At 34.1% G+C, this 14,100-nt stretch overlaps 1 protein-coding gene and 2 pseudogenes across 1 annotated transcript; 1 reads left to right on the top strand and 2 right to left on the bottom strand.

Moving 5' to 3' along the window:
• Positions 1-129: 129 nt before the first annotated feature.
• LOC115969569 lies at positions 130-3,078 on the bottom strand (annotated as a pseudogene).
• A 2,110-nt stretch (positions 3,079-5,188) lies between these two features.
• On the top strand, positions 5,189-6,395 carry LOC115966759 (annotated as a pseudogene).
• A 336-nt stretch (positions 6,396-6,731) lies between these two features.
• On the bottom strand, positions 6,732-13,874 carry LOC115969566 (sodium/proton antiporter 1). Its single transcript, XM_031089242.1, has 9 exons — positions 13,797-13,874; positions 13,159-13,287; positions 11,791-11,967; positions 11,018-11,124; positions 9,867-9,987; positions 8,829-8,890; positions 7,848-8,150; positions 7,322-7,616; positions 6,732-7,238 (listed from the first exon to the last, which is right to left on the bottom strand). The coding sequence occupies exons 1-9, from the start codon at positions 13,815-13,817 to the stop codon at positions 7,119-7,121; spliced, it is 1,335 nt and encodes a 444-aa protein (XP_030945102.1). The 5' UTR covers positions 13,818-13,874; the 3' UTR covers positions 6,732-7,118.
• Positions 13,875-14,100: the final 226 nt, after the last annotated feature.

Here is a 14,100-nt window from a genome sequence, read left to right as displayed (position 1 = left end):
GAAACAACCAACTAAAGCTAAACGCCTCCTAAGCCGGAAAATGTTTTGCAATGGATGTTATCTTCTTGTACACCAATACTAGCAGTTCATTCATAACATTAACATTGGAATAATGTGCATGCAGCTGATCTTAATAAATACTCCTTAAGATAGATCAATTCCCAACTGATTACAGCAACTATCTCGATCAGGCAAAAAAAAAAAAAAAAAAAAAAGATTGTACTAAACATTCTCAATTGGATAATGATCCAACCAGTGGTTATAATTTATCATATAATATTTGCAGATAAGAGTTGTTCCACTACCAAGTACCAACTGCTGCTTGAGATATCACAATTTAAATTTGAAATACATGTTTGCCGGCCTGCTTAGGAGAGTTCTCCACTAATGCTCCAATTAGGTTGGGTTTTCACAAAAACTCTTCTCTTTTTAGTACTTATCACATTTGGTTCTAGTGATTAAACCCAGGTCAAACTTAGTTGGTATAATTTTCCACGTCTTAGTTGTTGTAAGAGGCATTGGGAAGAGATCATATCATGTAGTTTTGTTAGAAATGTTGTTCTATAACCAATCAATACCTTCATTTAGTCCTTGGCCAGAGGTGGTAGAAGCACTCTGGACGTACCTGCACAATGAATTAAGTCAATCAACCAATACCACGATTCAGGCTACATGTATTTTGGGCAATCTCATTTGTGTGTTTGGATCGTCTTATTAGTTGATTTGTTTATATCTTGAACGTGGATAAAAAGTACCTTTATACATAGGAAAAGTGGGATTTTAAAAAGCTGTACATAAGCAAACAAGCTTAGAAGGCTAAACCAAATGCACACTGATTTGAGATAATAAGACTTTTAATTTAGATCAAATGCATAAATCACAATAGACCATGTTAGCAGTTATGCAAAAAAGTGATAAAAAAACATAACTTAATTTATATTTAGATAATTTTTTTCAAGAGAAAACTATATTAAGAGTGGTTTCTTCTTCTGTTTGTATTTCTGTCTACTAAAGGGTTTGCCTGGTAGGGTGAAAATGTACACTATAGAAAGGAGAGCTAAAGGGAAGAAACAAATAAAATAGTACAGATCATTGAATGAAAACATGACTGATAAATTAGCCAAACAAATAAACGGGAAGAACATGACTGATAAGACATTCTTTTTCTTTTTGATGGGGTATAGGGAAAGCAAATGCTTACCAGGGACGCTGATTGAGTGAGTATAGGCCAAGTTTATCAGCAACCTCAGAAGCACTCATAGAATTTGGAAGGTCCTGCTTATTGGCAAAGACAAGAAGGACGGCATTGCGTAATTCAAACTGCACACAAAAAAAATGATAAAAAGTGAATCTTTATTTATACGATTATAGTTACTCATCAATGCAATACTTCTATAAGCACTGATTTTTTTTGTTCTTTCTATATTGGGATGAAGAATTCTCTAAGCATAGGTTTAACTGCACTAAAAGAAATTCAAGATATAATCATAATGGAGATTTTCAATACTGAAACATTGATTTGGAATCTGTTTAACAATGAAATTCTAAGTTAAGAAGGTAAAATCTAATTCCAAGTTCCTAAGTTCTAACACGTTGTCCTTACTAACCTCAACAAGAATACGATGTAGCTCATTCCTGGCTTCTGCAACTCTTTCTCTATCATTGCTGTCCACGACAAAGATTAGTCCTTGAGTATTTTGAAAGTAATGTCTCCATAAAGGTCGAATCTGTTTAATAATGAAATTCAAAGCATATGCAGCATTATTAAATTTCATAGAACATAATGACAAAACCGTTATTATTTTAATATTTTTCAAGAATAAAGATGAATTCTTTTATTAATTACAAATGGGGTACCCTTCAACCTTTCTTTTCTACTTTAAAGAAAATAAAATGTCTTTCACTATATTATAACCGGTAGAGCCAGAGTTCGAATCCTTGTTGTAAGCAAAAACAAAAATTTCCATGGTTCAAAATTGAAATGGCAATTACTAATTATATAGCAGTATTAGAGACAATGGAAGGTACATGAGATTAATTCTATGAAATGTGTCTCATCAATGTATGAAATATTTGAGAGAAATAACCTTGGAAAATTATAAGGTACTCATGATTTGGTTAATGGATTGGGATACTTTGATCTTTGTTGAAAGTTGATAGATGAGCTAGATTAACTAATTCATCTTTCTTCATAATCAAACTTAACCCTTACATAACTCAGTTGAGTTACTGCAACCACTTGATTTTATTATGGATAAATATTTGTTATTTTCACTTTCTCATCATGCAGAAATCCATTTTTCATTTTTGAGGCCAGAAGAGAGGAGGCAGAAATTTATGTGCAAATCACTAACAAAAGAGTTATGCCATAGAATGATATCAAGCTGGTACCTTATCTTGTCCTCCTACATCCCAGACAGTGAAGCTAATATTCTTGTACTCTACAGTCTCCACATTAAAACCTGTTCCATTAAAAATGAAGGCAATAGATCATTATGTATGAACAGTAAATCAAACAACAAGGAATTATCACAGATAAAAGAGCTGAAAAAGTTTCTAGCTCAATCTATAAAACCATCACACATATACAATGAAAAAACTATAAAAAGAAATAAATTCTACCTAAACTTTGAAATATCTTGTGCTTAAGCAACAGAAAAGGAGGTAGTTCCATTGTGACATTATGCATTAAACATAATCATCTTATTTAAATTGTAAGAGTTTCTAATGTAATAGTTACCAATTGTAGGTATGGATGTAACAATCTCTCCCAGTTTGAGCTTCTACAAGATGGTGGTCTTCCCAGAAGCATCAAGACCCACCATCAGAATCCTCATCTCACATTTTGTAAGAAACCTCTTTGCTAGTCTAGATATGATAGCACCCATGCCACTCTACCAACAAAAAAAGATCAACTAGGATTAAAATTTTCAAACAAAACCTCAGCAACAGAGAAATATTGGAAGAGAAAGAAAATGGATTGTTTCATCAATATGAGAACTTATGCAAGAGACAAACTTAAGGAGAAACATGGGAAAAAGGATATCTCTTGTAGTTAAAGCAAGCACCAAATGGGACATTGTTGGGTGGAAAGGGAAAGGAGAATAAATTCTGATTTTAGAGGAGAGGCACGAATTATATACTTATATTGTATTGTTCAACTTCATTAGTACTTGCCATCATATGGGAACCCTCACAAAAAATGTTGGTGTAATAGATAGCCAAAATTCTTTTGGTTGCTTTGAAGTTAAACAGTGGTGTGTACTGTGTATTGGACATTTTATAAAGCCTACACACACGTCTTTGTGCCTAACAAAGCTGAAACAATAGATCCTTCTCAATAAGCACTTAGAATGATGCCCCAACAAGAGCTAATTGATTCCAGATGGTCCAGGTTATTGTTCTTTCCTGGAATCCAATCTATTTTAAATAATCTTAACTCTTAATAATACAATCTTTTTCTTCACACTGCTTATCATAAGCTTTTTTTTCATGCAAGCCTGTCCAAAAGTGTAGAAGCAAATATTCCCAGTATCATCATTGAGCTAAATAAACTCTTATGCACTTATTATCCTTAAAATAATACTACTATTTGGAAAAATATTTCTTAAGATAGTGCCATATTTTATTTTATTTTGTTGAAATATACTAAATTCAAGTATCATTGTGATGCTTTCAGTCAAGGCAAACGTTTAAATATTATGTTTATATGAAATATGCTTTCCAATAAGATGTTGATAAAGTAGATAAATCACATTTGGTCAATTTGATATCATGTACATTTCAAAATTTAAATGATTCGGGGTTAAAACGACTATGTTTGGCCAAGCATATGGATTCTGTAACAATATTTCAAAATATTATAATTATGGAAGTATCAAGATCTTTGTAGTTTAATTGGAGTTTCTGACGGAGATGTCCATCCCCCTCAACTGTTACAACCTAGAATTGCCTAAAGTACCACTGACATATAAAAATTGTCAAAAATCAACTTGTGAAAAGCAAGAAAACTATTAATTTGGAGAGCTGTTAAAGAGACACAGGTCGCTCTTAAAACATAAAGTTCAGCTCGATAAATTATTTTTGTAGTGTTTTCCTTGCAGCCTCTTTCAGAGATGACATGTAGAGACAATCTCTCGCCTTAAAATTCTCAAGTCGCCTCAACAACTGCTTTTCAGTGATATGGGGATACCCTTTTGCGCCATAACCCACAAACACAATTCCATTTCCATCCCACTCCAAGACACTAATAGCTGTTGCACTTTCACTTCCATTTCCTAAATGCAAACTATATGTCAACTTTCAAGTGTCAACAGACTCAACCCCCTTCAATCCTATGGCCAAGGAAAAATGCATCCCTCCTTTCAAACCTAACATGGTATATTTGTAGTTGTCACTCAAACCTTAAGAAAATAATAAATGCAAACTAGGCTTTTATAACATCAATAGTATTATATTTAGAAAAAAAAAAATCACAACTGCATTATTTTTTGAGAATATTTTTTACAAATAGCATTAGGGTAAGGAAAAGCTCCAGTGTAGCACTAAAGAATAAGTGAAAGTAACACCACAGAGAAAAGCCTTTACATATATTGAAGTTTCCATATCTGGTACATTCTCAAATCTTAATGTCAATGTTTTTTGGTTACAAGAAGTGGGGGAGGGCGATTTGAACCAATGATTGGGGTAAGTATGTGGTTTATTTGTTACATTATTTTCTAGGTTTTGAAGGGTTTTAACTTAATGCCAGCTTCAGCTCATCAATAAATCTTATGACCAAAAATTTATTCACAAGTCTTGCTTAATAATAAATCTTATGTCATTCTACGATCAAAGTTAGAATTTGTTACTGTTCATTTGGAAGGGATATGGATGGGGCAAGAGTGCTAGAAGATTGGATATAGAACAACCTCGGTTTTTTATTTTTATTTTTTATCTCCCTCTGTTTTTGCTATTTACAATTGAACATGTGGTTCTAAAGCATTTGGATTTATTTTTTATATAAAATTCCCCCAATTTTTCATCTTGAAGGCTTGAATGGACTGTTCTTCACTTAGGGTTCAAATTTTGAGAAACTTGTCTGGGTTGTATATTCTTTCATACTGTGGGGATGTAATTCAGTAAAATTTCATATTGAAAAATAGACACTCTACATCCAAAATGGCCAGAACGTGTTCGTTCTCCTTGAACAAATCCAACTGCAGATTTCATCTCTCTACACGTGCCTCTTACACCTACTACATCAAAAATTCTCAATGATGATACTTTTGCAAAGATGAAGAAAGGAGTTTGAATTGTCAATGTTGCTCGTGGAGGAGTAATTGATGAAGATGCACTAGATGCTGGAATTGTTGCTCAGGTTCTTACATTCTCATACTTGATTCACATATATCTTACGGTTGAGGAAAGTCAATAACATGGTCTCTTTGTTATAGGCGGCACTTGATGTTTTCACAAAGGAGCCACCAGCAGCAGACAATAAGTTGGTTCTGCACGAGAATGTTACTGCAACTCCTCATGTTGTGTCATTCCATTTCTATGTTCAGGTGTTATCGGAGCTGAAGCCATATGTTGTACTTGCTGAGAAGCTGGGGAGACTTGCTGTGCAATTAGTAGCAGGAGGAAGTAGTGTGAAAACTGTTAAAGTGACGTATGCTTCTGCTAGAGCTCCTGATGATCTTGACACCAGCCTTCTTCGTGCAGTGTGTTTGTGAATTTGGTTAATGCAGAGAGGTCTGAGGATATCAGAGGAGAGAATTGTTCCAGATGGTTCACCTGAGAGCCCACTTGATTTCATCCAAGTTCTAGATTGCGAATGTGGAATCCAAATTTGCCTCTGCAATATCAGTCTGGGGAGATTAAGGTCGAGGGATAGGTGATGGATGGGATTCCCCATCTGACAAGGGTAGGATCTTTCAAAGTTGATGTCAGCTTGGAAGGTAGTATTTTACTCTGCAGACAGGTCGATCAGCCAGGTATGATTGGAACAGTTGGGAGCATTTTGGGTGAGGATAATGTGAATTTCAGCTTTATGAGTTTGGGAAGGATTGCCCCTAGAAAGCAAGCTGTAATGGCAATTGGTGTGGATGACCAACCAAGCAAGGAAGCTTTGAAGAAGATTGGTGAAGTTTCGGCCATTGAAGAGTTTCTTTTTCTCAAGTTGTAGTGTGGATCACAATTACTACATCTTTCTTTTTTCCTTTTTGGTTGGTTGGTATTAGTCATAACCGCATCCTAGCGCCGATTTTGATAGTTTCTATGAGTGTTGTTGTAGCTTGATGGAAAGGAAGAACAATAAATTAGCTTTGCGATGAAAAGTTTGTACTGCATTGAGTTGCCATGTTCCCAAATTCAATTTTCTATTTCAATCTGCCCAGTTGTAATTGTATTACTTAATGGATGCATGCTTGGTTCTGTCTTGGTGTAGTGTTGCAGTCGTTTTCCATGAAAAATTTACATTTGTTGCAGTCATTTTCCAGGAAAATTTTACATTTCTTTTCGCATTGAGAGATTTAAGTATTCAACCATGATGACTGATTGATGAGCTTTTTCTTTTTAATAGGCGAGACCCAACATGTGAGATTTTAAATAAGAGGTAAAGTGGAGAAAATAAGAATCAAACTTAGGATCTCGTGCTCTGATACTATGTTAAATTACTGATTGTTTCAAAAGCTTAAGCTATTGGAATATGATAAATTTAATCATTTGAAATGCAAGCTATCTAACTATATTTAATTTTCTCTACTTCAAAAATACATCTTAAAAGAAAGTAAAGTTAAACTCCTTGCAAATACATCACTATATTCAAAGATGTGTACTTCGCAATTGATATTACCCCAATCATTCTAACCTTGAAAGTAAGACTCGTTGGATATAAAGCATATCATTACATTTCTCACTGAATTCATCATATTGTGAATCTGACTGACCTGTGGTCAGAATAATCTCAACCTATCTTTTCCACTGGTCTTCCTTTGACTTTTGATATCTCAAAAAACCATATCCACATTCCGAACAACCAGGTGCTCTCAATCTTCACTAGACTAATGTGAATTGCAACATTTCTTTACTGCCTTGTTTGAAGCCAGGGAAACATCCAAGCAAAAGCTCTCTATAGTTTATGAACCAGAAAGGAAAGGAACCTGAGCTACAGTCGTAGATAGAGAGATGGGGAGATTATGTATCGCTAGATAGGCGGCAATACCAGCAACATAACCTGCAAAAGCATAACCACTCACCTGCACAAAGAAGAATGACTTCTTTTACTAAAAAGAAAAATAAAAGTTCAGTCAATAAAATGTCACTACACAGCAGTCCATACCTTCCGTAAGTACCAAAAGAAGTCCACCTTTTCCATTCCCATGAATGCTACTCCAGCTGCCGAGCCAATAACTAACATGGATCCACCAGTGCCAGCACAATATGCAATCAACTGCCAAAACTGAGAATCCTGGGGGAAGGAGGTGAGGTCATACATCCCCATCGTTGCTGCAACCAGTGGAACATTATCTACAATTGCTGATATGACTCCTATTGCACTGGCAATCACTTCACTACTAGGAATGTGAGCGTCAAGGTAATTCGCCAATTCCCGAAGAATCCCTGCAGCCTCAAGGCTAGGGGAAGAAAAAAAAAACAAGTTTGTTATAATGCAGAAGTAATAACTTAGCATATCTCACGTGTATATGTATCCAAGTATGTTTTTTAGGAAATCAGATTAATATATCACAAATATCTTGATTATAATTCTTCCAGAGACACATAAATACAACTACTATATCTAACAATATATTATGTAGCATAAGAGTACATGAAACACAGAAGTTCAAAATGTGTTCCGTATTCACCTGCTAACGGACAAAAGTATTCCAAGGAAGAAAAGAACTCCTTGAGTGTCAATCCGTGATAAAGCTTGTGGCACTTTTAACTTCTGCCTTTCAGATTCACCATAGTGTATAGCATCAGTTAGAATCCAAAGAACTCCAAGTCCAAGCAGGATACCCATAAAAGGAGGCAAACCGGTTAGGGCCTTGAACACTGGAAGAAAAATCAAAGCTCCAATACCTACAAAAAAAACAAGCTGTCCTCGGGGAGCCATCTGTTCGGATGCCATAACATTGGAAGAGTCCTGTCTGTATCCATTAACTTCACTGGACGGAAGAAGAGAAACTCATATCACATCATCCATAATCCAAAAACTTAAACCTAGCCTTTCTAAACTAAAATTCACTGGCTTTGCTTTGACAATACAAGGAGCAAGACTGTTTAAACCTAGATCCTAGGATCACTGAATGGTCTACAAGATTGGATTGTAAAATTGGATTGGGGAATTGTAAGATTTGACACACTATGTTTAATAACTATAAAAAATTATCGTCTTATATTAACAAATTCAAGAAGTAGAATAGTTTGGAATGTAGCTCAAAAGGTAAAACTTTTTGTTTACAAGTTATAGATAATTTGTTAAGGTTCAAATCCTGCATCCTTGCAATTAAAACTTGATACAATGTATATAGAGTAATATGTAAGCATATTCTTATTAACAATATCAATATTTTAGATAAGCACATAAAATCACAGCTCACAAGATGATAAAAGTTTTCTATTAAATTGAAAAGTAAATAAGATCTTACTTAAAATATAGATTTTTTACAATTTAAATCTAGATTCCACCATGGTTTGAGACTAAGGCATGGTTATTATTCCACCAGATTCTACAACATGGTGTTTTTTAAAGCATTTCGGATTGTTTGATGGAGTTGGGATTATAAAATCATAAGGTTTTACAACTTAAATCTATATTTTAACAACCATAGCAAGAAGAGTACCTGGTCAGGGACATAAGAGCCAGTGGGACAGCTAGAGAAACAGCTGAAGGTACAAATAAGTCCTGTAACAAAAGAAAATGCTATAATGGGAACTCTTTATTTAATTTCAGCACTGTGCTTCTGTAATTAAACATTCCCAGTCACTGCAATTGAACAAGTATATCTCAAGTGATTTAAGGACCTGGCATTGAAAGAGCCACAGCTGGGGAGTGCTAAACTTTAACCAAATGCTTTATAAGCTTTTCTTATCACTAATTATAAACAGGTTTCCTTCCCCATATATATATAAAGGTGTTTAAAATTTCATCATTGCAGAGTAGATTTTATGAGTGAAGTGGTTGACACTCAACTTTGCTGCAGTTAAAATCATCATCAATAAAATTAACTTTTATTAAAAAAGTGAATTCCATAAATTTACAGGAGAAATTTCAACTCCGAGAGTTACAAAAGTTTAACATACCTGAAGTCTAAAGTTTGAACAGAAAAGTGTTTTTCACCACTACAGTTAACTCACATTATACAGCATTTACACCCCCAGTTTTTTTCAACATAGATTCATTTGGACCAGCTCATGATAGGATCCTGCTTAACTGTCTTTCTCAGACACATATGCAGCAGATAAAGAGAGAGCAAGTATGAGTTGATTACATTAAACACTAAAATCTTGCAAGCTTCACCTTTTACATAATGTATATTTAGCTACTTGGAACACGCAAGCACACATGCGCATCCAACCACACACATATCCAGTCTGTGAACCGAACTCCTAGGGTCATAAAATTCAAAAGTTTTATATTCTATTACGTTTTAGTGACATTAGGGGAAGACAGTCAGCTAATGCAGATGTTTTGGTTGGATGTCATTGGATTAAATATGCAACAGCAGCATGAAATGTATTGTATCAAGACAATATAATGAATACCTTGGTGAGAATAAATCACACGCATCATGCATAAGTCCCATATATGGACAATGTAACACATAAATGCAAGCATATTCCGTACATGTGATGATTTAGTTAGAATGATGTTAAAAGACCTTCATTGTCTGCAAAGTTGATATCTGACCGTGTATCCACAGCATAGTAGTGGTAACATCACCTATGGGAGTCCATGCACCACCTGCATTTGCGGCTATCACAACAACAGCTCCCAGAAGCCTGTCAATTAAATCTGAATCAGAAAATGGAGATTTATCAATAAAATCAATAATTGAAAAAGAAAAATACGATTAGCAAGGACTTGATCTAAAGTTTTCTAGAAGAGATAAGATAGCAAGCACACAGCAAGTTTCAATGTAGCAGAGATCTCCTTAAAGCCATTAAAGTCAAGCCATTTGGACATGGCAGCAGATAAAAGTGTCTGAGAAACACAATTATCCTGTTATGATATCGTTATCTGCACTTCAACAGCATCCCCTTAAACATTTTTAGTTAAGATAAGGTTCATGACTATGAAGGCATTAAATTCTCTGAAGTTTTGCACATTTTATTGTCCTTGATTCTGGAAAGAAATAAAAAGATGACATACCAGTCATGTCTTCTAAGATTGTGGCTCAGTTAAGGTAAGTACATGGTCAGAATATGCAGTGACAAATAGAAAACCTATCTATCATATTAGAGAACCCCTAGTAGATAAAGATCGAGAATAGGATCTTTAATTCTTTATCTTCCTTACTGATGTGACCGCTAACTCCACATTCTTAATGATAACCATCTTGTACTTTAGTAAGTATTAAGAGTGTTGGAGCATATCAATATATAAATCATACCCATGCCCATCATTTTAAGCTTTTAGAGAAACTATTTGGTTAATCTGGTATCAAAGCTAAATTCCCTGGTTCAAGCCTCCACGCTTTCTGATACTATAAGTAAAATACACAAACTAAACAACCCCCCTTTTAAATGCACTGAATTAAGAGATCCACCATTAACATATATTCCTGAAATGCATTCTCAAGAAAATAATTATGAAAAAGCTACATTTAAGAACCCCAGCTCTAAGTTAAACACCCTAATTTCATATAGTTTTTGAGGATTGTACAGCAGAACTCAAACTTGTAATACTGTAGTAAATATTTTTATTTGAATGAACTGTTGAAATTCAATACATGATAAGAGACTAATGAAATGCAAAACTCATGAAGATTTAAATCACATGAGATAAAATAGAGTAATAGTCAGCTCATACTTGCGAAATTCTGATGGAGGTACTAGTTTCCTCAATAAAGAAACCATGACAATGGTAGACGCCAGGTTATCAAAGACCGAACTAAGGAAAAAAGTCACCAAACCAATCTGCAATTTTCATGGCTGTGTCAAACTTCATTAACTGTTAAGGAAATGTAGTGTAGAAGGAAGAGGCTGATACAGGAAGATTTAGAATAAAATAGACCACTAAGGTCCCTGCAGAGAAATGCATTGGTGAAATAAGACAAGTTATAGCTAATTTATATAAAAATAAAAATTAAAAAATTCAATATTTTGGAATTTCTTACTGAAAGAGGGACTAGACATCATAGTTATGATAGAAAATTAGCTAATAATTTCTGTATAGCATTTAACTTAAAGAGAAGAATAGCAATTCCATTTTTGATGAATCAGCAGGGGAAACACTTCAGCATCAAGGAATGATGCTGACAAGCAATGTTCGCTAAGGGACATGGATAAGCTATCCCTATATACCAACTAATCCAAGTTATTCGATTGATGTATAATAGAAACTGAAGTTTGGACTACAGTGAACAGACAACTTGGTTTGCCCAAGGTTTTTATCAATATATCCTTTCTTTTTGTAATTTTCCAAGGCTTTTGTTGACCACCAAACCGAATACCAATACCTTGAGTGATCAAAACCTTGGACCATAGGGAAAAAATGTTAGTTTAGATGTCAAGATTAAATTTGATATATTAAAACTTCCACCTTAGTTAATATGGTTATGTCAGCAAAAATAGAGCACTCACCACCCAGAGGAGAGTTCTCGGCTTTCGGGTGGTTATATTGTCGGTAACCAGCTTAAAACCTTGATGAGCATCAACTATCTCCACAATGGTCATTGCACCAAACAAGAAAAATACTATTTCACTGACTTCTGCAGATGCGTTCGTTAGCTCTGAAACAGCTATATCAGTTGAAGGAGCCTACACAAGTCAAACACCCACACAAAGTAATTAAGATTGAAAAAAAAAAAGAAAAAAACCCCGCATTGCAATCAATACGTTTCTAACATACAATAAGTTTGTATACACAGGCATTAAGACCTTGAAGTTTGTATAGAAGGATAAAGAAAGTAGATTGCACTAAAAACATACAATAAGTTTATTTCAGATGAAACTTACGAGAGAAAGCTATTATTTCACAATACCAAACATATAAAAAGTTTATAAGAATCGTCAAACATAAATATCCTCATCTCTCTTGCTCATGGGGGCTGTTGTTTTTGGGGGGGGGTTCCTTTTTTCCATATAAATGATTCTATCTAGAGATAAACAATAATACTATAAATTGTTTTTTATACATGTCTATGAATGGAACATAGACGAGATGGTCCCGATACACGCAAAGTAACTAAGAAAGAGGAAGAAATAGAACTGGTATAGGGCCTAGCCAATGCATCCAGCCAGCAAGGTTGGTCTGAATGAAAAATACTTATGAATTAGATTTCCCAAAATAGCATCAATGTATAGATATTCTTCAATGACTTGAATTTGACTGGTAAGAGTAGAAATAATACTTGACTTTAAGGAAGCCTTACCCAAATCTCTATTACATTAAAAAAAAAAAAAAAAAAAAAAAGGATCATAAAACCCACTATAAAGAGCAACACTTTGAATTTACTGTTTTAGGGGGGGGGGGATTCAATTCAGCACCTGTCATATCTAAAGCTAAAAATTAACCTAAGTGTTCAAAAGTTTGATCTCATTTCATATCATAAGTAACCATATATTATCAACATCTGGCAGAAGAATTAGTCAGTCCCATAAGCAACTTTGATGTCTTAATCTCAACGCCAAACGAAGTAACAAACTCATCAATTAAACCGATGTTAATGGTGGTCCCAGTGAAAGTGATGTTGCACTAATTACAATCTGTCACCTCCACAAGTAGTGAAATTTGTAGTATTGTTATGTCTATAGCATTGTTGAATTTACATTACTATGCCGAGGAACTCAGCATTAGAAAAGGATGTATCAACTGAAAACAGCCCATAAATGCCTACTTGGATGTATGAAGCCTTCCTTGCCAGCAAAACTCATATCATAGAAGGAATCATCAACGGGTCTTGGCTAGATAATATGTCATTAATTTCAATTAGTGAGAAAGAATCTTACCCCAATGCTGCGCACTGCCCATAAGCTCACGGCCATCAGTAATCCTACTCCACTTTTATTGAAAGCAAACGATTCTTCAAAAATGATGCCTGCATATCCTATTCCAAATATCAATGCCATCGCAACATCCTATATCACAAGGCACGATCAAAACAACCAACGTTATACTAGTATCTCAAAAAAAAAAAAAAAACAATTTAGTAACTAAAGTAATTTAATAATAATTTAGCACAAGAAATTTAGAGTTGAATTTCCACCTACACCAAAAATCAATTAATGTTTTAATTTGATAATGAAGAATAATCATCAAAAGCATACAACATAAATTGAAACTATCTCTCAACAAATTAGAACGGCCCGTTTGGTACATGTGTTTAAACTCATGTTTTTAGTATTTAAACAACATTACATATATTTCCATACACTTTTTCATCCACACGTTTTTAAAAAAAAACTGAAAACTGTTGTTTAAATACATGTACTAAACGTGTCTCAACAAATCGTAAATTGTAATGATTCTCATGAAATAATTCCCAAAAACTTACAAACATGTATCGATATTAGAGAGTTATAACACTTGGATAGATGAAAAAAAGTGGCATATGAAGCTATTATAAATGAAAAGAGTTACAACTTACAATTGAAGGAATTCGGAACATTGGATAGTTTAGTTACAAAAGGATTTTTTTCATATAGAGAATTGGATGCTAGGAAACACCACGTCCTATATTCTGGGAAAGACTCCTTTAAATAAGCTTAGAAAGAAGCCTCTTGAGTCTTGAAGGATGAAGTTTCTTCTTCCTTTTAGTTATTTTATGATATGTTTAACTAAATTATGCATTTTAGTTCCTATATTTTGGGGTCATTTATATTTTAGTTCTTACATTTTTATTTACCACTTTTAGTCCCTAAAATAAAAAACGCATTCCAATGTTCCATTTT

The sequence above is a fragment of the Quercus lobata genome, chromosome 11, assembly GCF_001633185.2.
Source record: "Quercus lobata isolate SW786 chromosome 11, ValleyOak3.0 Primary Assembly, whole genome shotgun sequence".
Taxonomy (NCBI): Eukaryota; Viridiplantae; Streptophyta; class Magnoliopsida; order Fagales; family Fagaceae; genus Quercus; species Quercus lobata.
Note: the sequence above shows the minus strand (reverse complement) of the source record. Positions and strands in the feature narration are given on the sequence as shown.

Coding starts and splice junctions, on each gene's coding strand:
- LOC115969566 (XM_031089242.1), bottom strand. CDS start 13,817: ATGTTCCGAATTCCTTCAATT. Junction 11,125..11,790: donor CGAGAACTCTCCTCTGGGTG/GTGAGTGCTCTA, acceptor TGAAAATTGCAG/ATTGGTTTGGTGACTTTTTT. Junction 9,988..11,017: donor CCTCCATCAGAATTTCGCAA/GTATGAGCTGAC, acceptor TTTAATTGACAG/GCTTCTGGGAGCTGTTGTTG.